The 25,528-nt window shown below is 48.9% G+C and overlaps 1 protein-coding gene across 4 annotated transcripts in view; it reads left to right on the forward strand.

The window, feature by feature from the left end:
• The window catches only part of TDRD7 (tudor domain containing 7), a 719,490-nt gene that overhangs the window by 78,678 nt on the left and 615,284 nt on the right, over positions 1–25,528 (forward strand). For all 4 annotated transcript variants that reach the window (XM_033917728.1, XM_033917758.1, XM_033917748.1 and 1 more), the window contains exon 4: positions 700–904. In XM_033917728.1, the coding sequence (XP_033773619.1) occupies positions 700–904 (205 nt within the window). The remainder of the gene's footprint in view (positions 1–699; positions 905–25,528) is intronic.

Genomic DNA, 25,528 nt, shown 5'->3' on the forward strand with positions numbered 1-25,528 from the left:
GATTCAACATAGCCATTTTTGGCATAACTCTCCTGTGTCAATCTATATATGCCCAGTTCTCTCTCTCCTTTTTTTCCTTTAATGAATACTGGAGAAAATTCCAGTTACAATTTTTCATAAAGCATTTGGCAATCTGAATTATGCTAAAGCATGACAATTTGTGGTCAGTATGATTACCTTTATGCTATTGGACACTACAATAGTTTTTTTCTTTGTGGATTGCAGAATATTTTGTTTCCAGTATGCGATGATTTGTTCTCATTACTGCGTAGAGATTAGTTCTCCTCCATTGTCTTCACTTGAATAGTCCATTTTCAATAAACAAAACTGTATGGACAGGGAAAAAAATGAGCTGGAAGCTATAGGGATGTACATACAAAACACAGATTTTTTAAATAAAGCATACCTGTTTCAGTCATAGTAATTGAACTGATTGAATATCCCTTAGATGAAGAATCAAGTTATTTGTTTTGTTGGTGAATCTATAGCAAGGGTACAATCTTGCTGAAAAAGAAGCTATTAAAAACCTTAAAAGGAATAGTTTAGGGAAACATAATATAATTTTTTATTTATATACTGCATAAGCCTTTCAGTTCAAAGCAGAAAGACTGAGAATTTCTCTGTTTCACTTTCTAGTAATAAAACACATCTTGGGTTTGTAGATTGTGGTACTGAGATTTTCTTTTTAACTATTTTTAGGAAAGCCAAAAGCCACATTGAGACAGCCCGGGTTTCCATACCAACTAGAAGAACTTAATACAAAACCTCTCTACACATTGACAAGGAACAGTCTTGGACTTGGCAAGTCTTTTTTGGAAGTTGGTCACAGTGCAGTGATCCTGAGCCCAGCTACTCAAGTACATGGAGAGGTTCCCACCCGAGGGCATATCTCAGCAGAAAGAAGGTCGGTACAGGTATAAACTTGATATGAATATAAAAGTTGCCAACCTGGGAAAGACTGAAGGTCCATCAAGCCCAGCATCCTGTTTCCAACAGTGACCAACCCAGGTCACAAGTACCGGGCAAGATCTAAATAATTCCCCAAGTTATTCTGTAGGAATAGAAGAAGCACCTCATTGCTGTTGCTGTGGTTATATTGGGAGTCTCATTCTAGAAGGGTTGTGGCTCTATATCAGCCACTAGGTGGTGACTAGGTGGTGATTTGACATTTAATTCTTTCATCCAGGTTGAAGACATAGTCTATGGAGTTGTTTTGAGAGCTACCTATCTAGAAGGCCTTGTCTTCATACCCTTGTCCATATTTTTACATTCTGCTCTCTGAACAAATAAAGGTTCAAAATGTGTTAAAGTAGGAATTTGCTTCACTAATCACAATATATTTTGCACTTAGAACCTAACGGATGTAGCGGTATATAAGAAATAAATTACATTACATTACACTTTCAGTGAGAGAGAACAAATTATAGAAATCATAAGGTAATTATGTCCAATAAGTCTCCATGCATAATTATTCACATCCTTTGTCATAGCAAACACAAATTAATTAGGTTTTCCCCCCCCTCCAATAACTGACTTCAGGATCATATTATGTTAAAGTACACCTGTATTGGAACTTGCTCCCAAATTATCATAGAGAGGAATCCATACTGGAAAGATTTAAGAGTTCCTTGCAAATTTTTCTCTTTAAGGACGCATTTGAAACTTAGGGCTCTTTTTATCGAGTCGGGTTAACGAGTGTGACGTTTCATCACGTGCTAACCCCTGCGCTGGCCAAAAACTACTGCCTGCTCAAGAGGAGGCGGTTGCGGCTAGCACAGCCGGTGGTTTAACGCGCGCTATTACGTGCGTTAAACCGCTATTGTGGCTTGATAAAAGGAGCCCTTAAATCCAGTAGCTTTATGTCTAAACAACCAATCAGTTAGTTCCTCAATTTCTTCTATTTTCATAAAAAAATTTTCTAGTCATGTTCCCATCCCATCATTTTTTTCCCCTTTATTGTGAACTTTTCTTTATACCATTGTAGTTCTTTCCACTCTTCCCCTTTATTCCCGTTGGTTATTATTTAAAGATTGTCCCGTTTATTTCTGATTTTCGTACCCCCCTATTTTTATTATATACAGCGCTTAGAAAATTTTTATAAGCATTATTATCAATTTTAAATAAACTTGAAAAACTTGTATTAGTGCGGAGGTGTAGCCTTGTAGTTAGTGCAGTGGCTTGAAAATTCGGGGAATTGGGTTTGATTCTCACCATTTGTTTTCTAATTAGAGATCCTCTGTGTGTTTGTTCCACGCTTTTTTTGATTCCATCATTGTAGTTGAGCTGATTTGCATATTCCTGGAAAAAGAACCAAACTATTCCTGTTTTATCAAGTGAATTTGAAGCTGAGACCTAAACTTGCTGAAAAAAGAGCTAGAGCATGAAGTTATTTATTTAAAAAATTTCTTACCCACCTATACCTAGGAGGCTTATAAAAATACAGTCATAATATTAAACACTAGTGTTTAAGCCCGTTACATTAACGGATGCTAGAATATATGTCTGTCTGTTTCTCTCCCTGGCCCGCTGTCTGTTGCTGTTTGTCTGTCTCTCTCCCTGGCCCCCTTTGTCTGTCTGTCTTTCTGTCTGTCTCTCTCCCTGGCCCCCTTTGTCTGTTTCTCGTGCGCTGAGATGCTTCAGCTCCAGCCCCTTTCTCCCATCTACCTTGTAAAAATTAAACAGCTCTGGCAGGGTCCGACGCAGGCTGTGTAGATAGGGAAAACGTCACACACAAACTGCCGCACCGCCACAGGCTATATAGATAGGGAAACTGCCGCAGGCTCCAGCTGGAAGAAGCTTGAGGAAACCACCACATGGGCCGCAAACCAAACCACCACAGGGTCCACTGCCGCATGCGCCGCATGCTGTACTGCGCATGTCTGGCACGGAGGCACAAATCACGGAGGCAGGATTATGCCGTTTGAAGTGTGCATGCGCTCTTAGAGTTTTATTATAGCAGATACATATAATCACATATAATAATTTCTTCCATACAACAAATACCTTCTCTTTAAGTTATTCGAAGGTACAGATCAGGAAAAGGCTATGAGAAGACTTCAGTGTGTTGGAATATCCTTTTTTGGGGGGAGGGGGGCACTATCAGGTCTTTAATTGTGTGGGGTTTATATGTAAATTCTGAGGTCTTTTTACTAGAAGCTCAAATCCAATGTTGGAGAAAAAGCAATATACATCTATCATAAGAAGCAAACTATACACTATGTAAAACAAACTCTTTGAGGATAAGCAGGCATTATATTCTTACATGTGGATGATGTCATCCACGGAGCCTGGTTTGGACACTGCCAAGTTTACTGTTAATTAAATTTTTGAGGCAGTGCCACCACCACACGTGTGCAGGTTCCTTCCTGCCTGATGTCAATGTGCAGGACCCATCAGTCTTTAGTTTTCCATGGAGCTGAGAAGCTGCATTTTTGTCTCTTTAGCACATGAAATTTTGATATTTTTGTGCCTTCCTGTATTTTTTTTTTCTCCTCTTCGTAATATATATATATTTTTTCCTTTCAAGTTTGGTCAAATTTTAACCACCCTCATTTTTGTTTGGCCTTCAGACTATTTTGAGTCTTTGGTGCCCAAGAAGCATCCACGATTTTCAATATATCTTTAAAACTCGACCTCCCTGAGCCATCGAGCCCTTTGACTTTGCATTGGCTGTTTTCCCTCCATGTCAAAGAGGATGACGAGTGGCTTTAAAAAATGTGCTCAGTGAAATAGGACTCCATTGAAAACAAACCACTAAGTGCCTTTAATAATTTATACAAAGTGAAAGAAAAAGCCTCAGACTGATGGAGAGTTGTGTCACACTCTTCCACCAAAGTATCATAGGCAAAAAACTTTTGCATAAAGTAAGTTATCCCAGGACAAGCAGGCAGCATATTCTCTATATGTGGGTGACGTCATCCACGGAGCCCCGATCGGATACTCTCGCAAGCAAACTTGCTTGAAGATCTTCATGCTTGCGAGTGTACCGCACGTGTGCCTTCCCGCCCGAGTTGGGGCGCGCGTCTCCTCAGCGTGGCCTCAATTCTTGTTTTTCCGCAGAGCCAAGAAGCCCTGTTCTACAGCTCTGCCATTTCCTACTTGCCTTCTCGCACCGTGGCTTTCTTTCTTTTCTTTTCTTTTTCTTTAAGTTGCTGTGCAGCGCCTCTTATTTAAAAAACAAAACAAAAATTTTTTTGTTGTGTTCCCGCTGGTTTTCCTCCATCGGGCCTGTCTTGGGCTCCGGCCCTGCCGCTAGTCCACATTGCGGCTGTGTTTTTCTTTCTCCCCTGGCCTCTCACTGGGTTCACCACGTGTGAGTAGAGTGGCTGGGCCTTTTTCCTTCATTGGAATCGAGCTAACGTGGCATCGATCCCCAGTGACGGACTCGTCTAATCCCTCTGATCCCGTCTGCTGTGCCTCGTGGGTTCCATCCTCGGGTAAGTCTCTTCTTTCCTTCCTAGGTGCATTACCTCAGTAATGCCGCCAGCTGAGTCTCAGGCATTCCAGGCATCGAGTGCAGTCATGCCAGCCTCTATGAGACCTTCGAAGCTTGCCTCCTTTCATGGGAATACTCATTCTCGAGGTTGCCCTCTATGGAGCGCACTGCTGCACCTTCATTACCAGTTTCATTTGTATGGTGCCACCTTTCGAAGCCTCGACTGAGGCTTTGTGCCTCAGCGTCGACTGGGGCTTTGTGCCTCGACGTTGACGTCTACCGGATCCTGTTCAGGGATTAAAAAGGTTCTCAACTTTCTCACCAATCCCTGGTGGTTGAGTCTTCCTTGAGGAAGTCCCACCCCTCGAGGGTGTATGCTGCCGTCCCGCCGGGGCGGGAGGGACGTCCAATGAACAAGTTTGGTTGCCGTCTTTATCAATACTCGATGATGGCGAACCGTGTCCTCAACTATAACTTTATCTTCACGTCCTAACTCCGGTTCTGTGTGGAAGCCCTCCACTCATTCCAGGCAGACGTGCCGGATTCTTGTAGTGAGGAATTTTGTCTCTTAGAGGAGACTCTCTCCCAGCTCTGGCTCTATATGTTCCAGGTGGCCTATGATACCTTCGAGTTGTCCTCGATAGTCACAGCTTTTGCAATCGCCATGCATTGCCTCGCTTGGCTCAGAGTGTGGCTATGGATCCGAATCTCCAGGATCATCTAGCCAATCTCCCTTGCGTGGGTACTGCGCTATTTGATGAGTCCATCGAGGCGGCCACTTAAGCGCCTCTCAAAATACGAACGGTCCTTCGCTTTTCTGGTGCGCCTTAAGCCGAAGACCCTCCAGCCTGGCAGTTATAAAATCCCTCTCCGGAGGTACCCACAGGTACTCCTGCATTCTCTTGGCCTCCTTCGAAGCGGCCGCAATAGCTGCAGCAGTGCCAAGCTACAGTCCAGCCGCCGGCTCCGGCGAAACCTGGACCGTCTTTTTGACTATTCCAGTATGAGCCTCCGGGCTCCTTTCCTTCTGGAGACTTCTCCCCTCCCTTCAGGAGGCGTCCCCATCATTTCTACACACGGTGGGACAGCCTTACCTCTGACAGTTGGGCGTTTTCCATCATTCGGGTAGGGTACTCTCTTCATTTCAGTCATGTACCCCAGACCTTCCTCCCGGAGAGTATCCTTTGGGCCAGTCTCAACTGCCCCTTCTGTTGCAGGAAGCTCGAGCCCTACTTCGCCTCTGAGCGTTCAATGAGGTTCCTCCGGATCAGTGGCATACGGGATTCTACTCCCGGTATTTTCTGGTGCCCAAGAAGACGGGGGATCTGCGTCCGATCCTGGATCTCCGTGCCCTGAACAAGTTTCTAGTCCAGGAACGATTCAGTATGCTCACCCTTCCAATGTTGTGCCCCCTCTTGGACGAAGGGGACTGGCTGTGCTCACTGGACCTCAAAGAGGCGTACACGCACATTCCTATACACCCGGCCTCAAGCCGGTTTCTGAGATTCCTGGTGGGGGATCTCCAGCTCCAGTATTGTGTTCTTCCCTTCGGCCTGGCGGCCTCTCCGAGGGTTTTTACGAACTGTCTGATTGTGGTAGCTGCTGCCCTGTGTCTCCGCGGCCTGCAGGTGTTTCCCTACCTCGACGACTGGTTGATCAAAGCATCCTCTCACCAGGAGTTTCTGTGAGCGACGAATCGAACCATTTTGCTCCTTCAGAGTCTCTGCTTCGAAGTGAACTTCCCCAAGTCTCGCCTCTGTCCTTCTCAGTCTCTGGAGTTCTTTGGAACGATCCTGGACACAGTTTGTCTGCGCTCCTTCTTGTCTTGGCCTCGGTAGGAGGCCCTTGTTCGTTTATGCCGGAAGGTGGCCCTTCTGTCTTCGGCCCCGGCTCGACCTCTGATGGTCCTCCTTGGTCGCATGACCTCTACGGTTCACGTGACTCCTTTTGCCAGACTTCACCTCTGCATTCCCCAGTGGACTCTTGCGTCCCAATGGAATCAGTATCGAGACTCTCTCTTTCGACGCATTGTCGTGCCTCCTTTGTTGGAGAACTCTCTCTGTTGGTGGCTACTCTCTTCCAATTCTTCCAGAGGTTTTCTGTTTCATGCTCCTCCTCCGTGAAAAGTCCTCATGACGGACTCGTTGGCCTATGCTTGGGGGGGCTCGTCTGGCCGGTCTTCGCACTCAGGGTCTTTGGTCCAGTGCAGACCGCCTTTGTCACATCACTCTGCTGGAGCTTCGTACGATCCTCCTTGCTCTGAAAGCTTTTTGCCACCTGCTTCGCGACTGAGTGGTGCTGATCCGCATGGACAACCAGGTCGCCATGTATTATATCAACTAACGGGGGCACGGGGTCCCTGTCCCTGTACCAAGAGACGTTGCGGCTCTGGGTTTGGGCCATTCGCCGCAATATGTTTCTTCAAGCGGTCTATATTCCGGGCCAGTACTGGGCAGACTTGCACGGTCTGTGTCTGTATATGGCCGTTTGGTGGAGGGTGGGCTGGGGAGGGCTTCAATGGCTGGGAGGGTGTAGATGGGCTGGAGTAAGTCTTAAACAGAGATTTCGGCAGTTGGAACCCAAGCACAGTACCGGGTAAAGCTTTGGATTCTTGCCCAGAAATAGCTAAGAAGAAAAAATTAATTAAAAAAAAAAATTTTTAAATTGAATCAGGTTGGGCAGACTGGATGGATCATTCGGGTCTTTATCTACCGTCATCTACTATGTTACTATGTTACTATGACAGGTTGAGTCGTCTTCTGCAGCCTCACGAGTGGTCCCTCCATTCCTGGCTCTGCGTCGGGTGTTTGCTCGTTGGGGGACTCCAGATGTCGATCTGTTTGCGTCCCCCCTCAATCACAAGTTACCCCGCTTCTACTCCAGGATTTACACCCCTCTCGGAATCGAAGCGGATGCTTTCTGCTGGATTGGACGTACTTTTTTCTGTATGCGTTCCCTCAATTCTCTCTGATTCTGATGACTCTCGTCAGGTTCCAGTCCTTGCGGGTCAACATGATTCTGATAGCTCTTCGGTGGTCCCCGCAGCTGTGATTCTCCCTTCTGTACAACTCAGTTCCAGGGAGCCTCTTCTTTTGCCTGTTTTCCTTCTCTGCTTTCGCTGAGTCGGGGTTCACTGCTTCATCCCAACCTGCAGTCTCTGCACTTGACAGCCTGGTTCCTCGAGATTTAATGCCCTTGTTCCAGCTCTCCCAGCCTGTGCTGGACGTCCTGGGGGTGTCTCGGCAGGAGTCCACACGACAATGTTACCATCAGACGTGGACCCGATTTTCTTCCTGGTGTGCTACTCGGCAGCTTGAGCCATCCTCTGCCTCCCTGTCTGCTGTCTTAGACTATCTGTTGCACTTGTCGGGCGCTGGACTCAAGTCCTCTTTGATTCGTGTCCACCTTAGTGCATTTACTGCTTTTCATCAGCCGCTTGTCGGTGAGCCTATCTCTGTTCATCCTGTGGTTTCCTGCTTCATGTAAGGCCTTTTCCATGTTCATCCGCCCCTTAAACCTCCTCTGGTGGTTTGGGATCTTAACGTGGTTCTTGCTCCTTTCGTGTAACCTCCGTTATCCCAGGACAAGCAGGCAGGTATTCTCACTAATGGGTGATGTGATCCAACGGAGCCCCGATGCGGACGCCTCACAAGCAGTCTTGCTTGAAGAAACTCGAAGTTTCGAGTCGCCCGCATCTTGCATGCGCGAGTGCCTTCCCGCTCCGTGCAGGGCGCGTCTCCTTAGTTCTTACTTTTCCACGGAGCCGAGAAGTCCGTCTTCGACTCTCTGCATGAAGTTTTTCACTTGTGCCTTCTAAAGTCCGAGGTTTTGGTTTCTTTTTCTCTTAATCACTGATTTTCGTCGTTCTTTATTGTTTAAAAAAAAAAAAAAAAAATTTCTTCCATCCGTTCGACCGGGCAGGCTACGTGGCTTCGATCTTGTGGCGGAGCTTTTACGGCCTATGTCCCAGCCTATCACCGGTTTTAAAAAGTGTGCCAAGTGTGGGAGCACTTCTGGCAGGACCTCACACCGCGTGCTCGCAGTAGACTTTTGAATCTTTAAGATTTTATTCCCACTCTCAGTTGTTGGACTGGCCATGGATTCTTGGGGAGGGGGGGGGGGGATGGGAGGGGAACTGATTATATTGCTAAAAATGTTATTTCCTGAATGGTACTACTGTTTGTATTTGCTTCTTCCTGCTGGAATAATAAAAATCATTTAAACATAAAAAGTGTGCCAAGTGCCAGCGCACAATTTAGCTAACGGACCCTCATCAATGCTGTCTTCGGTGTCTCGGGTCTCAACATCTTCCGAAATCGTGCCGGCCTTGCTCCACACTCACCGCACGTGCTTTCAAGCGTTGTTGCGTCTTGTGGGAGTTGCTGTTCATGGAGTCCTCGGCGGAGCCATCCTCATCGAAGGGACCCTAGCCTTCGACATCATCCACACACCAGTCTCCCACCTCTGCAGCCTCAAGTCTCCTCAAGCCCGCTTCGTTTATGCCGGCTCAGACTCCAGCGCCTGCTGCGATGCCTTCCTCGGTCTCTTCAGGTCAGGTAGCACAGCAGCCCATTCCACCGGTAGTGCTAAAAGTGCCCAAGGCTTCCAAGCCCAAGCACTCACACACTGCCTCTAAGGGGCACGAGGCCCGTGCAGGTGGTACCATTGCTGATGCAGATCCATCCTTGCCGGCCTCGTTCCAGACCTTACTGGAGAAGCAATTCATTGAGCTCTTCACCACCATGGGGCCTAAGCTTCTCTCCCAAATCCAGCCTGGGCACGCGGAGGTCTCCCGCGAGGTCGAGCCGCCTCCGGTGCCTCAGCGATACACACACTCTCAACAGGGAGCAGAGTCTCTGCGAGTGTCTGGCCTGGCATCAATGCATGCATCGCAAGGAGCAGAGTCTTTGCCCATGCCTCCGTTGGAACCGATTCACTCGATGCAAGGAGTATAGTCTTTGCGAGTGCCTCCATTGGAACCGATCCACTCGATGCAAGGAGCAGAGTCTTTGCCAATGCTTCAATTGGAGCCGATTCACCCGATACGAGTCCCTCGGAGCGAGCCCAGCCAACCACCTCTGCTTCGATCAACCGCTTCCAGCCCCATCCACTATCTGGGGGCCTCAGCGAAGACTCACTCGTCTCGTCCATCGAGGCCGGTTTCCAAGCACAGTTTGCATCAGCGTTCGTGGCATTCATCGAGGCACTCTTCCAGGCACGCCTCGCCTCATTGGAAGCAGCCTTTTCTCGAGTATTCACCACTGGCTACTTCACCCCCTCCGATGCCGGAGCTCGAGGACACACTGGGGTCTTTATTACCACCACGATCCCCATCCTCATTGGATCCAGAGGTCTCGACGTCCTCGAGTCCTTCTCAAGGCCCTGCATTGGCTGACCAGCTGTCCTTCTCCTTGTTCCTCCGGCAGATGGCAACTGATTTAGACATATACCTGGACACGGGGTCTAAATTTTTGAAGGAATATCTGGAGAATATGCACCTTCCTCAACCTCCGGCTGAATCCCTCAAGCTTCCCTTACACAAGCTGCTGGACCAGACCTTTGTGCGGTGCCTTGAAACACCTTATTCCATCCCTACTGTGCCGGGAAAATTGGATGCCAGGTACCGCACGGTTCACCACAAAGGGTTTGATGGCTCCCAACTCTCCCATCAATCCCTTTTGGTGGAGTCCTCAATGAAGCGGTCTCACCCCTCCCAGGTCTACGCCACCGTTCCACCTGGTAGGGAGGGCAAGACCATGGACCGAATTGGCAGGAGAATTTATCATAACTCCATGATGACTTCCATTTGAATTATAACTTCCATTTCATCACATATTTTGAATTCTTCCTGTCTGTACTCCAGAGGTTCACGCCCTATCTGGACTCCAGAGTACAGTTTGAGTACCAGGAGGTTCTGGCCTCGTTGTCCCAACTCCGGCTTCAATTGATGCAGTCCTCCAACGATGCTTTTGAGCTCTCGGCTCGAGCTACAGCATGCTCGGTGGCCATACACCGGCTGGCGTGGCTCAGGACCATCGAAATGGACCCCAATCTCTAGGACAGGCTTGCCAACGTGCCATGCGATGGTACCGACCTCTTCGACGAGTCCATCGAGGCGGCAAACAAGAAGCTCTCGGACCACGAAAAGTCTTTTCAGTCCATCCTGCGTCAGAAGCCTAAGCCTGCTCCTCCTCATCCATCACGCCCACCGTTGATTTACCAGCGGCGTTATCCTCCGAAACGGGCTCCACCCATCTGACAGCCTGTGAAGAGGCAGCATTCCCAAAAGCAGCATCAGAAGCCTCAACCATCAACGGTCCCTAAGGCTCCTCAGCCCTTTTGACTGTGTCATAGAGGGCATAACATCTGTCGTTCTGCCATTCTCAGTTGCTCCACCGATTTGAGGTCATCTCCATCACTTTTACCACCGATGGACGACTATCACCACCTTATGGGTCCTCTCCATCGTCAAGGAGGGATACTCTCTTCAGTTCCATCAAGTTCCTCCGGAACACCCTCCAAGAGAGTATCCTTCCAACTTGACCCAGACTGCCCTTCTTCTTCAGGAAATCCAGGCCTTGTTGCAACTCGGGGCTGTCGAGCCGGTTCCTTTGTCACAACAGAACAAGGGTTTCTACTCCTGGTACTTCCTTGTCCTGAAGAAGACCGGCGATCTCCGCCCCATTTTGGATCTCAGGGTGCTCAACAAATTTCTGGTCAAAGAAAGATTTCGCATGCTGACCCTAGCATCCCTGTACCCCCTCATCGAGCAGAACGACTGGTTATGCTCTCTGGATCTCAAGGAGGCCTACACTCACATTCCCATTCACCCGGCCTTCTGTCAATACCTCAGATTCAGGGTGGGACATCTTCATCTTCAATACCGAGTGCTCCCCTTCGGCCTGGCCTCGTCACCCAGAGTCTTCACCAAGTGCCTGGTAGTAGTGGCCGCAGCACTCAGGAACCATGGCCTCCAGGTGTTCCCCTACCTGGATGACTGGCTCATCAAGGATTCAACATCTCAGGGAGTCGTCCTCGTGACCCAGAAGATGATTTGGTTGCTGCAGCATCTGGGATTCGAGATAAACTTCCCAAAATCCCATCTTCAGCCTTTCCAGACTCTCCCCTTCATTGGAGCTGTCCTGGACACTACCCAACTCAGAGCGTTCCTCACTCCTCCACGCCGGGAAGCTCTCCTCCACCTCTGTCACTCGGTGTCCTCTCGCCCGTCCATATCGGCGAGACACATGATGATCCTTCTAGCCACATGGCCTCTACAGTTCACGTGACTCCTTTTGTCAGACTTCACCTCAGGATTCCTCAGTGGACCCTGGCATCTCAGTGGATGCAGGTGTCCGATCCTCTGTCTCGACACATCCAGGTCACTCCTGCTCTGCAACAGTCTCTTTGTTGGTGGATGCTATCCTCCAGTCTATCCAGAGGTTTAGTGTTCACCGCGCCCCATCACCAGAAAGTCCTCACGACCTTCTCGTCGACTTATGCTTGGGGGCTCATGTTGGATGGCCTCCGCACCCAGGGTTACTGGACCAGCATGGACCGCCAGTGCCACATCAATCTCCTGGACCTCAGGGCAATCTTCAACGCTCTCAATGCCTTTCAACATCTGATTCACGACCAGGTTGTCCTCATTCGCACAGACAACCAAGTCGCCATGTACTATATCAACAAACAGGGAGGGACGGGATCGGCCCCCCTCTGCCAGGAAGCTCTGAAAGTGTGGGATTGGGCGATTCGCCTCAAAGCTGCCTACATTCAGGGGGCGGACAATGCCTTAGCGGACAACTTGAGTCGCCTTCTGCAACTGCAAGAATGGACTCTCCACTCCACGCCCCTTCATCAGATATTCACTCAGTGGGGAACGCCTCAGATAGACCTCTTCGTGGCCCCCCACAACTTCAAACTGCCTCAGTTCGGCTCCCAGATCTACATTCCTCATCGCCTCGAGGCAGATGCTTTTCTTCTGGACTGGACAAATCTCTTCCTATATGTGTTTCCTCCATTCCCTCTCATTCAGAAAACTCTAGTCAAACTGAAGTCAGACCGGGCCACCATGATTCTGATTGCTCCACGGTGGCCCAGGCAAACCTGGTACTCCTTTCTCCTTCAACTCAGCACCAGGGAGCCGTACCTTCTACTTGTTTTTCCCTCACTACTTACACAGCATCAGGGATCTCTGCTTCATCCCAACCTGCAGTCTCTACACCTGACAGCTTGGTTCCTCTCAACATAACTCCTCTCCAGTTTTCCCAACCTGTGCGAGACGTCTTGGAAGCTTCACGGAAGCCTGCCACTCGACAATGCTACCACCAAAAGTGGACCAGATTCTCTACTTGGTGTTTATCTCATCATCATGAGCCACAACACTCCTCCTTGTCTTCGGTTTTGGACTATCTTTTGCACCTTTCTCATTCTGGCCTCAAATCTACATCGATACGAGTCCATTTTAGTGCAATTGCTGCTTTCCATCAGCCTCTGCAAGGGAAACTGCTCTCTGTTTATCCTGTGGTTTCCAGATTCATGAAAGGACTTTTTCATATCAATCCTCCCCTCAAACCGCCTCCAGTGGTTTAGGACTTCAATGTGGTTCTCTCTCAGTTTATGAAACCTCCTTTTGAACCTCTCAACAAGGCTCATCTGAAGTATCTCACTTGGAAAGCTGTCTTCCTCATTGGCCTCACTTCTGCTAGACGAGTCAGTGAGCTCCAAGCCTTGGTGGCTGATCCACCTTTTACAGTGTTTCATCACGACAAGGTGGTCCTCCGCACCCCTTCCTAAAGTTGTCTCGGAATTTCACCTCAATCAATCCATTGTTCTTCCAGTATTTTTTCCAAAGCCTCATTCTCACCCTGGAGAATCAGCTCTTCATACTCTGGACTGTAAGCGTGCTTTGGCTTTCTACCTGGAAACCAAACCGCACAGAACTGCTCCTCAACTTTTCATCTCCTTTGATCCGAACAAGTTGGGACATCCCATCTCTAAGTGCACCATCTCTAACTGCATGGCGGCTTGTATCTCTTTCTGCTACGCCCAAGCTGGATTACCCCTTCACAGTAAAGTCACAGCCCATAAGGTCAGAGCAATGACAACTTCTGTGGCTTTCCTCAGATCTACACCTATTGAGGAAATTTGTAAGGCTGCCACTTGGTCCTCGGTTCATACCTTCACTTCTCATTATTGTCTGGATACGTTCTCCAGATGGGATGGACAGTTTGGCCAAACAGTGTTGCAAAATCTATTCTCCTAAGTTGCCAACTCTCCCACCATCCCATTATGGTTAGCTTGGAGGTCACCCATTAGCGAGAATACCTGCCTGCTTGTCCTGGGATAAAGCAATGTTACTTACCGTAACAGTTGTTATCCATGGACAGCAGGCAGCTATTCTCACGTCCCACCCACCTCCCCTGGGTTGGCTTTTCTGCTAGCTATCTGAACTGAGGAGACGTGCCCTCCGCGGTGTGGGCGACTCGAAACTTCGCGTTTCTTCAAGCAAGACTGCTTGTGAGTTGTCCGCATCGGGGCACCGTTGGATCACGTCACCCATTAGTGAGAATAGCTGCCTGCTGTCCCTGGATAACAACTGTAACGGTAAGTAACATTGCTTTTGAGCCGCTAGCATGGGCTCCATTGCAGTTTCTTCCTTGGAAGGTTGTGTTTCCTATTACTCTCACGTCTGCCTTTCGGGTTAGTGAGCTTCAAGCCCTGGTAGCGGATCTACCTTTCACTGTCTTCCATCATGATGAGGTGGTCCTCCGTACCCATCCTATGTTCTTGTCTTAGGTTGTTTCCGGGTTTCCCATCCACCAATCCATGGTTCTTCCTGTGTTTTTTCCGAAGCCCCCTTCTCACTTTGGAGAAGTGGTTCTGCATTCTCTTGATTGTAAGCATGCGGTGGCCTTCTACTTGAAGCGCACTGCTCCCCATCGCTCTGTTCCACAGCTGTTCCTCTATTTCGATCCTACTCACTTGGGTCGCTCTGTTTCTAAGTGGACCATTTCTGACGGGTTGGCCGCTTGTATCTCTCTCTGTTACGCTCAGGCTGGCCTCTCTCTGCCGGGTCGAGTCGCAGGCCACATAGTGCGTGTGATAGCGGCATCTGTTGCTTTCCTCCGTTGGACTCCCATTGAGGAAATCTGTAAGGCTGCCACTTGGTCCTCGGTTCATACATTCACCTCTCACTACTGTCTGGATGCTTTCTCCAGGCTTGACGGCCACTTTGGCTGGTCGGTTTTGCAAAACCTGTTCTTCTAAATTGCCAATTCTTCCTCCATCCCCTTCTAGTTTCTTGGAGGTCACCCACATGTAGAGAATATGCTGCCTGCTTGTCCTGGGATAAAGCACAGTTACTTACCGTAACAGGTGTTATCCAGGGAAAGCAGGCAGATATTCTTGCAACCCACCCACCTCCCCGGTTTGGCTTCTTTGCTAGCTATCTGAACTGAGGCCATGCTGAGGAGACGCGCGCCCTAGCTCGGGCGGGAAGACACATTGCTTTTGCTTACGAGAGTATCCGATCGGGGCTCCGTGGATGACGTCACCCAAATGTAGAGAATATCTGCCTGCTGTCCCTGGATAACACCTAAGAACATAAGAAGTGCCTTCACCGAATCAGACCTTAGGTCCATCTAGTCCGGTGACCCGCACACGCGGAGGCTAAGCTAAGTGTTCCCTGATGGTATGTTATGGTAAATAACTGTGCTTTATCCCAGGACAAGCAGGCAGCCTATTCTCATATATGGGTGATGTCATCCACGAAGCCCAGATGCGGACAGCCTTGCAAGCAGACTTACTTGTAGAAATGTAGAAGTTTTGAGTCAGCCGCACCGCGCATGCGCGAGTGCCTTCCCGCCCAGTGCAAGGCGAGTCTCAGTTCTCCTTGGAGCCGAGAACTCCGTCTTTAACTCTCGTATTTAACTTTGTTACTTCGTGCCTTCTCTCACCGTGGTTTGTGTTTCTTTTCTTTGCAAATTGCTGTGTTATTTTCTTTTCAGTTTAAAAAAAAGACCTTTTTTTCTTCGTTCGACTTGTGGGCCAGGCCGCTCAGCCGCAGCCTGCGGGCTTCGACTTCGCTGTGGCTATCTTTCCTCCTATGTCCCCGCCAGCAACGGGCTTCAAGAAGTGTAGCCAGTGCCAGCGTGCGATTTCCCTTCACGGACCCACACTGTTGGTGCCTCAAGTGTCTTGGGCCGGATCATCAACCGAAGTCGTGCGAGCTCTGTGCTACTTTTCAACCTCGAGCCCTTAAACATCGTTGGATTTTAGTGGAGAAGCTTTTCGGGATGGACTCTTCAGTCACATCCTCGACTTTGAAAGCAGCCTCGGTTCCACCTTCTACCGAGGGTCATCCGGCTTCCACGACTCCGACCTTGAGCCTCATCAGACCTTCCTCGTTTGGGACGTCTCTCAGCTCGAGTACACCTGCTGTATCTTCCCCTGAATCCTCAGGTTAGATAGCTCAGCAGAAAGTTCCAGCAGTGGTCCTCAAGCTTTCCAAGACTACTAAGTCAAAGCACATTTCCACTGCCATTTTGGAGCCTATAGCCGTAGCAAGTGGTCTGGTTTCAGAAACAGATCTGTCTTTGCCGGCTTCTTTTCAGACCATGTTAGAGCAGCAGTTTGTTCAGTTCCTAACCAAAATGGGACCGAAGCTGTCTTCTCTAGTCCAGCTTCGGCAATCTGCAGACTCCCACGAGGTCGAGCCTCTTCCTTTGCCTCGAGCTGAACCTTCACACTCTATGCAGGGAGCAGAGTCTTTGCGAGTGTCTGGTCTGGCATCTATTCACTCTAAGCAAGGAGGAGATTCTTTTGCCAGTGCCTCAACAGGAATCATCACACTCCATACAAGGAGCAGAGTCTTTTGGAGTGCTTCGAGATTCCTCCATCAAGCCTCCTGAGCTTCTATCTACAGCTTCTAGCCCTGGAAGCAATGCCTGCTTCCATCTCTGGGGCGAAGTCTCCTCGACCCTCGAGACCTGCTTCTGAGCATCACTCTCGTCGTCAATCGAGGCCTTCATCAAGGCATACCTCCAGGCATAGCTCTTCTTCCAAAGAGCGTCCTTCTTCATCTAAGCCTCGATCCACACCTTCCAGCTCTTCCAGACCACCGACTCCTCGATCGAGGTCTTCACTTCCAGACCTCGAGGATTCAGTGGCTTCTATTGCCTCTGCCAAGTCTCCATATTCTTTTGAGGATTATTTCCCTGGTGAGGCTTCATCTTCGACCGAGGCTGCCTCGAGGTCATCGAGTCCCTATCAAGGCAAGGCATTGGTGCATCAGCTGTCTTTCTCTTCTTTTCTTCGCCAGATGGCTGCTGACCTGGAACTTCATTTAGATACTGGTTCTAAATACTCTAAGGAGTATTTAGAGGTCATGCATTTCCCTCAACCTCCTGCAGAATTACTTAAGCTTCCTCTTCAAGCTTTTGTCTCAAATTTTCACATGCTGCCTGGAGACTCCTTATACCATTCCTGCTGTTCCAGGCAAATTGGACTCCAGGTATAGAACTCTGCATTGCAAAGGATTTGAGAATTCACAGTTTTCTCACCAATCCCCTGCTTGTGGAGTCATCCTTAGAGATCCCATCCTTCCAGAGTTTATGCTACTGTTCCTCCTGGAAGGGAAGCGAAAACTATGGACACGTTCGGATATCGTCTTTACCAAAATGCTATGATGTCCTCCAAAGCCCTTAATTATAATTTCAATTTTGTTACTTATCTCGAGTTCCTCATTGATCTTCTTCCCAAATTTCTCAGCTATTTGGATACACAGAAGCATTTCGAATTCCAAGAACCCATCGCTACTCTGTCACAACTCAGATTACATCTTCTTCAGTCTTCTTATGATGCCTTTGAATTGTCAGCCAGAGCCACTGCTTTCTCTGTAGCAATGCGACGGCTGGCCTGGCTTCGTACCATTGACAACCCTAATCTTCAAGACCGCTTAGCTAACATTCCTTGTGCAGGCAATGAACTCTTTGATGAATCCATCGAGGCAGCCACAAAGAAATTGTCTGAGCATGAAAAATCTTTTGCTTCCATTGTCAGACCGAAGCCTAAGCCAGCTCCTGTCAAGCCTTCATGACCTCCTCCAATTTTCCAGAGGCGTTATGCTCCGAGGACGGCTCCTTACAATCGTCCGCCTCCCAAGAAACGGTAACAACAGAAACCTCAGCCTTCTGTTGCACCTAAGGCTGCTCAGCCTTTTTGACTGTTTAAAACAGTGGTTCCCAAACCTGTCCTGAGGGACTCCCAGCCAGTCAGGTTTTCAAGATATCCCTAATGAATATGCATGAGAGAGATTTGCATATAATGGAAGTGACAGTTATGCAAATCTCTCATGCATATTCATTAGGGATATCTTGAAAACCTGAGTGGCTAGTTGGTTTGGGAACCACTGGTTTAAAACATAGCATAACCTCCTCCGTTCTGTCTCTGTCCTCGCTTCCCCCCATAGGAGGTAATCTCCATCAGTTTTTATCACCGATGGGAGACAATTACATCTGAACTCTGGGTGCTGTCGATCATCAGGGAAGGATATTCTCTTCATTTCACTCAGGTTCCACTAGAGATTTCTTCAAGAGAGTATCCTTCCAGTCCATCCCAGACCGCCCTTCTTCTTCAGGAAGCTCAAGCTCTGCTTCATCTCCGTGCCATCGAACCAGTTCCTTTGGAACAGCAGAACAGAGGGTTTTACTCCCGTTACTTCCTTGTTTCGAAGAACACGGGCGATCTGCGACCCATTCTGGATCTCAGGGCTCTCGACAAACTTTTAGTCAAAGAAACATTTTGCATGTTGTCCCTGGCATCCCTTTATCCCCTTCTAGATGAGAACGACTGGTTATGCTCTCTGGATCTCAAGGAGTCTTATACTCGTATTCCTATTCATCCGGCCTTCCGTCAATATTTCAGATTTCGGGTGGGGAATCTGCACTACCAATACAGAATGCTACCCTTTGGCCTGGCTTCATCTCCCAGAGTGTTCACCAAGTGCCTAGTGATGGTAGTATCAGCTGTAAGGAACCATGGTCTTCAAGTGTTTTCCTACCTCGACGACTGGTTCATCAAGGATTCCACATCTCAGGGGGTTATTGTAGTGACCCAACGGACTACGTGGTTTCTACAGAGTTTGGGATTTGAAATCAACTTTCCCAAATCCCAGCTTCAGTCTTCTCAGAATCTACAATTCATCGGAGCTGTTCTGGACACTATCCAAGAGCATTCCTTCTGCAACAATGTCTGGAAGCTCTCCTTCAACTCTTGTTATGCATCGTCTTCCCGCTCTTCAATCTCAGTGAGACACATGATGATACTACTAGGTCACATGGCCTCCACAGTACACGTGATTCCTTTTGCCAGATTTCACCTCAGAATTCCTCAGTGGATCCTAGCATCTCAGTGGACGCAGGCTTGCAAACCACTCTCTCAACACATTGCAGTCACTCCTTCCTTGAGACAGTCTCTCCGCTGGTAGATGCTCTCTTCCAATCTCTCCAGAGGCTTGCTCTTTCAAACGCCCCCCCCCCCCCCACCAGAAGGTCCTCATGACAGATTCTTCGACCTATGCTTGGGGCGCTCATGTTGATGGTCCCAGTACTCAAGGCCACTGGACCAGTACGGATCGTCAGTGTTGCATCAATCTATTTTCTCTTGTCACAGCCCCCCAAATGTGGAATTTACTCCCAATTTATATACGAGAAGAATTAAGTTTGGATAGATTTAAGAGCAAGCTAAAATGCTTTCTTTTTAAAGATGCATTTGACAGCTAATAAAACTAGAATGTTGGATTAGTTTAGGGCTCTCTACTGAGCCCTGTGCTTCAAATTCTCTGTTACTTATTATTTTTCCCCCTCCCTATTGTTTTTCTTCCCTTATATGTTTCCTTTACTATCTTTTAAACTTGTATTTTTTTCCCCATTCCCTTCCTCTTGAGTCATGTTTTGTCTTGTGAGTTATATTCATATTATCTGTTTCCCTTGAACTACTGTAATTTAATATTTTAATATTTTGTACATCGCTTAGAATGTGGAATAAGCGATTAATCAAATACTTAATAAACTTGGAAACTTGTTGGAACTCAGAGCGATCTTCAACACTCTCAAAGCTTTTCAACATCTTCACGACCAGGTAGTCCTCATTCACACGGACGACCAAGTCTCCATGTACTGTGTCAATAAACAGGGGGGTACGGGATCTTCCTCCCTTTGTCAAGAAGCTTTGAAGATTTGGGACTGGGCAATCTTCCACAACACCTTCCTCAAATCTGTATACATCCAAGGGGCGAAAAATTGGCGGACAACTTGAGTCATCTTCTGCAACCTCACGAATGGACACTCAATTCCTCGCCTCTTCATCACATTATTTCACAGTGGGGAACTCCTCAGATAGATTTCTTTTCAGCCTCCCACAACCACAAACTGCCCCAGTTTTGCTCCAGGATATATTCTCCTCATCGCCTCGAGGCAGATGCTTTCCTTTTAGAATGGATGGATATCTTCCTGTATGAATTCCCTCCATTCCCTCGACTCTTGTCAAGTTGAAGAGCGATCATGCCACCATGATTCTGATAGCTCCTCGGTGACCGAGTCAATCTTGGTACTCCCTTCTACTTCAACTCAGCAGCAGGGAGCTGTACCTTTTACCAGTTTTTCCAATCCTGCTTACACAGAGTCAGGGATCTCTGCTTTATCCCAACCTGCAGTCTCTACATAACTTCTCTTGAATTTTCTCAACCTGTAAGAGACATTTTAGAAGCTTTTAGGGAGCCTGCCACTAGACAATGCTACCACCAAAAATGGACTAGATTTTCTATATTTCTCACGATAAGGAGCCTCAAGATTCCTCCTTATCTTCTATTCTAGATTATTTTTTGCACTTATCCACCTCTGGCCTCAAGTCTACATCAATCCGAGTCCATCTCAGTGCAATTGCTGCTTTCCATTAGCCTATTGAAGGTAAACTCTGTGCTTATCACGTGATTTCCAGATTCATGAAAGAACTTTTCAATGTCAAACCTCCTCTCAAACAGCCTCCAGTGGTTTGGGATCTCAATGTTGTTCTTGCTCAATTGATGAAGTCTCCATTTGAACCAATGTCTATGGCTCATCTGAAGTATCTCACTTGGAAAGTGGTATTTCTCATTGCCCTCACGTCTGCTGATCCACCTTTCACAGTTTTCCATCATGACAAGGTGGTCCTCCGTACTCATGTTAAATTCTTACCTAAAGCGTTTTCAGAATTTCATCTCAATCCAGTGGTTTTTTTCCAAGGCTTCATTCTCATCCTAGAGAATCAGCTCTTCATACTCTGGACTGTAAACGTGCATTGGCCATCTACCTGGAACGCAACAAACCACACAGAACTGCTCCTCAACTTTTGTCTTCTTCGATCCAAACAAGTTGGGATATTCAATTTCTAAGCGTACCATCTCCAAGTGGATGGCTGCTTGTATCTCTTTCTGTTATGCCCAGGCTGGATTACAACTACAGAGTCGAGTCACAGCCCAGAGCAATGGCAGCTTCAGTATCTTTCTTCAGATCCACACCTATTGAGGAAATTTGCAAAGCTGCTACCTGCTATTGTCTGGATGTTTTCTCCAGACGGGATGGCCATTTTGGCCAGAGAGTATTACAAAATGTATTCTCTTTAAGTTGCCAACACTCCCACCATCCCATTCTGGTTAGCTTGGGGGTCACACACATGTGAGAATAGGCTGCCTGCTTGTCCTGGGATAAAGCGCAGTTACTTACCGTAACAGATGTTATCCAGGGATAGCAGGCAGCTATTTTCACAACCCACCCACCTCCCCTGGTTGGCTTCTCCGCTAGCTATCTGAACTGAGGAGACTCGCCCTGCACTGGACGGGAAGGCACTCGCGCATGCGCGGTGCAGCTGACTCGAAACTTCTACGTTTCTATAAGCAAATCTGCTTGCGAGGCTATCCTCATCTGGGCTCCATGGATGACGTCACCATATGTGAGAATAGCTGCCTGCTGTCCCTTGATAACAACTGTTACAGTAAGTAACTGCTTTATCCCAGGACAAGCTGGCATATGTTCTCACGTATGGGTGATGTCATCCATAGAGACCCGATGTGGACAGCTGCAAAAGCACTTTTGCTTTAAGAACTTTAGAAAGTTCACGACTCACTGCAAATGCACAAGTGCCTTCCCGCCTGGCTTAGGGCATGCGTCTCCTTATTTCTAGTTTTTCTGCAGAGCTGAAAAGTCCCTACTTCAACGTTCTGCACAAAATTTTCTAGTGCCTTCCAGCCTTGGGTTTTATGTTTGCGTTTTTGATCTCTTCATCTTTTTTCTCTTCTCCATAAAATAATAATAATTTTATAAAATAGTTTATCCCAGGACAAGCAGGCAGCATATTCTCTACATGTGGGTGACGTCACCGACAGAGCCCCCTAGCGGACGTTTTCGCAAGCAGACTTGATTGAAGACCTTCAGGCTTGCGATTGGCCCGCGCGTGCCCCTCCCACCCTGCTTAGAGCATGCGTCTCCTCAGTTCAGTGTTTTCCGCGGAGCCAGAATCACTGCTCCCTTGCTGCGTGCAATCTCGTTGTCCCTCTTGCATCGCGGCTTTCTTTATTATTTTTGTTTAAGTTGCTGTGCTCATGTCTTTATTATTTTCATTTTTTTCAGTTTGTATATTTCTGACCGGGTTCCCGGTCCTCCCCTGGCCACCTGGCCTCACGGGGCCGCTGCCGTACTTTTTCTTATGTCCCAGACTCATTCCGGATTTAAAAACTGTACTCAGTGTAACCGGGTTATCTCCATCACCCATCCCCATTGTTGGTATATTGAGTGCCTGGGTGCAGAGCACCGCGCTGAGTCGTGTCCCCTTTGTGCGACTCTACAACCGCGGGCTCTTCGTCGAAGGGTGGCCAAGATTTTCCAACTCTTTGGCCCCATGGGTCCTGCAGTGCAGGCCTTGAGCTTGGCCTCGGCACCCTCGTTGGGCGCCTTGGCCTCAGCTCCCTGATTGGGTGCCTCGGCTTCGAAGTCCCTGTCGGCCTCGAAGGCTCTGGCTTCGGCCTCTTCTGCTACTCCGGCCTCGGGCATGTCTCCTCTTTCCTCCTCAGGTGTGCCGGCAAAGAAGCCTTCCTCTGAGTCTCATGTCAGCACCACCTCATCGGCGCCTTTGAGATATCACTCTTAAGAGTGCCTCCTCATGTAGGGAATACTCTTCTTCGAGGTTGCCTCCGAAGGAGCGCACTGCTGCACCTCCGGAACCCACCTTCCTTTGGTCCCGGTACCTATGTTCGAGGACATGCTTAAGGCTATTATTGCCACGCAGTTTTCCTCGGTGGTGAGCCAACTAGTCCCGACCTCGACGCCTGTGGCCTCGGTCTCGACCCAGTCACGGTCTGCCCAGCCTGAGCGTCCCTTCGTTTCTTGAGGCGCCACCCGCAAGATTTGTCGGGTTCCCTCGAATGATTCTTCCCCTGAGGCGCCGAGGACATTTCGGGGGTCCGTGTTTCCCCCGCTACTGGGGTGAGGCTTGCCTCTTCTGAAAGGCCCCGGTCTTCCCCGCCCTATCGGGACAGGTCTCCGACCTTGAGACTGTCTACACACACGCTTGTCCTCAAATTGGACTCTAGTGTTTGTCCCCATCGAGAAGCTTGCCGGTTTCTAAGGGGCCTGCTTCGAGGCCTGTTGGGGATTTTTCCTATACCCCGTCTTCTCCGAAGCTTTCTTAGCGATTTCCTCAGACTCCGGGGTCTTCCCCGGTCAATTTGACACGGGGCCGTTCTTCGACACCACCTACACGCCTTAGTCGAACCTCTTCAGTCTCCCATTCACAGGACTCTGAGGCTCCGGCTTACTATTCCAGGGAGGTTTCTCCCTCTTTCTCGGCTGTGCCCCGATCTCTGTCGGAGTCTCCTCCGGAGGATGAATCCTCTTCTCTGACCTCCTTTTCTCGTTTCATCTCTGACTTGGATCTTCAGTCCGACTCCCTCTTTATCCAGGAATACCTGGCAGAACTGCCTCGTGAGGCACTTCGTCTACCATTGCATCAGGTTCTTCGGCAGACATTTCTCCGGAACCTGGAGACACCATATGCTGTCACTGCTATCCCCTCCAAGTTGGAATCCCGTTACCAGACTACCTGGTTAAAGGGTTTGAGGGTGCTCAGCTTTCCCACCAATCCTTGGTGGTTGAGTCTTCCTTGAAGAAGTCTAATCCCTCGAAGGTCTATGCTGCCATCCCCCTTGGCAGGGAGGGCCGTACGATGGACAAATTTGGTCGCCGTCTATCAGAACTCGATGATGGCGAACCGTGTCCTTAACTACAGTTTCTTCTTCACGTCCTACCTTCGGTTCTATATTGATGCCCTCCGCTTGTTCCGGGAGGTCATGCTAGAGCCTCGGCGTCAGGAGTTTCGTCTCTTCATGGAGACCCTCTCCCAGCTCCGCCTGTATATGTTTCAGGCCTCTTACGACGCCTTTGAATTGTCCTCGAGAGTCACAGCCTTTGCGATCGCTATGCGTCGCCTCGCTTGGCTCTGGCTTGTAGATATGGATCAGAATCTACAGGATCGTCTTGCCAATCTCCCGTGTGTGGGTCATGAGCTCTTTGAGTCCATCGAGGCAGCCACGAAGCGCCTCTCGGACCACGAGCGGTCCTTTGCGTCTCTGGTGAAACTTAAACCTAAGGCCCCTCCGGCTTGCCAATATAAAATTCCTCTCCAGAGGTATCCACAGAAGTCCACTCCTGCTTTCTCTAGGCCTTCTTCGAAACGGCCTTCGCAGCAGCAACGTCAACCTATGACTCAGCCGTCAGCCCCGGCGAAGACCTGGCTGTCTTTTTGACAATTCCAGTCCGAGCCTCCGGGCTCCCTTCCTCATGGAGCCTTCCCCCTTCCCATCGGGGGTCGTCTCCATCATTTCTATGCCCAGTGGGAAAATCTTACCACCGACAGTTGGGTGCTGCCTATCATCAAGGAGGGGTACTCCCTCCCCTTCTGTCGCGTACCCCCGGACCTGCCTCCAAGAGAGTTTCCTTCTGCTCAGTCTCAGCTTCCTTTCCTTCTGCAGGAAGCTCAGGCCCTTCTTCGCCTTCGGGCGGTCGAGGAGGTTCCCAAGGAACAGTGGAACTCCGGATTTTACTCCCGGTACTTTCTGGTACCCAAGAAAACGGGGATCTGCGTCCGATCTTGGACCTCCATGCTCTGAACAAGTTTCTGGTACGGGAATGTTTCAGAATGCTCACCCTTCCCACGTTGTAGCCCCAATTGGACGAGGGGGACAGGCTGTGCTCACTGGACCTCAAGGAGACGTATACGCACATTCCGATACACCCGGCCTCTCGCCGGTATTTGAGATTCTGGGTCGGGGGGTTTCCATCTCCAGTATTGTGTTCTTCCCTTCAGCCTGGCGGCCTCTTCGAGGGTTTTCACGAAATGTCTGGTTGTGGTAGCTGCGGCCCTGCTCCTCCACGGCCTGCAGGTGTTTCCCTACCTCGACGACTGGTTAATCAAAGCATCCTCTCGCAACGAAGTCCTGCAAGCGACGTAACAGACCATCTTGCTCCTTCAGAGTCTCGGCTTCGAGGTGAACTTTCCAAAGTCTCACCTCTGTCCGTCCCAGTCCCTCGAGTTCATCGGAGCGATCCTGGACATAGTTCGTCTTCGCTCCTTCTTGCCTCGGCCTCGTCAGGAGGCCCTTATCCGTTTGTGCCAAATGGTGATCCATCTGCACTCGGCGCCGTATCGGCTCATGATGGTTCTCCTAGGTCGAATGGCCTCCACGGTTCATGTGACCCCTTTTGCCAGACTTAACCTCCGTATTCCTCAATGGACTCTGGCGTCCCAATGGAACCCAGTTAGGGATCCTCTCTCTCGACGCATTGTCGTGACTCCTTTGTGGAGGAGATCTCTCCGTTGGTGGCTGCTCTCTTCCAATCTTTCCAGAGGTTTTATGTTCCATGCTCCTCCTCCGCAGAAGGTCCTCACGACGGACTCATCGACCTATGCTTGGGGGGCTCATCTGGCCGGTCTACGCACCCAGGGTCTGTGGTCCCATGCTGATCGCCTTTGTCACATCAATCTTCTGGAGCTTCGTGCGAT

The sequence above is a fragment of the Geotrypetes seraphini genome, chromosome 1 (genome assembly GCF_902459505.1).
Source record: "Geotrypetes seraphini chromosome 1, aGeoSer1.1, whole genome shotgun sequence".
Classification (NCBI taxonomy): Eukaryota; Metazoa; Chordata; class Amphibia; order Gymnophiona; family Dermophiidae; genus Geotrypetes; species Geotrypetes seraphini.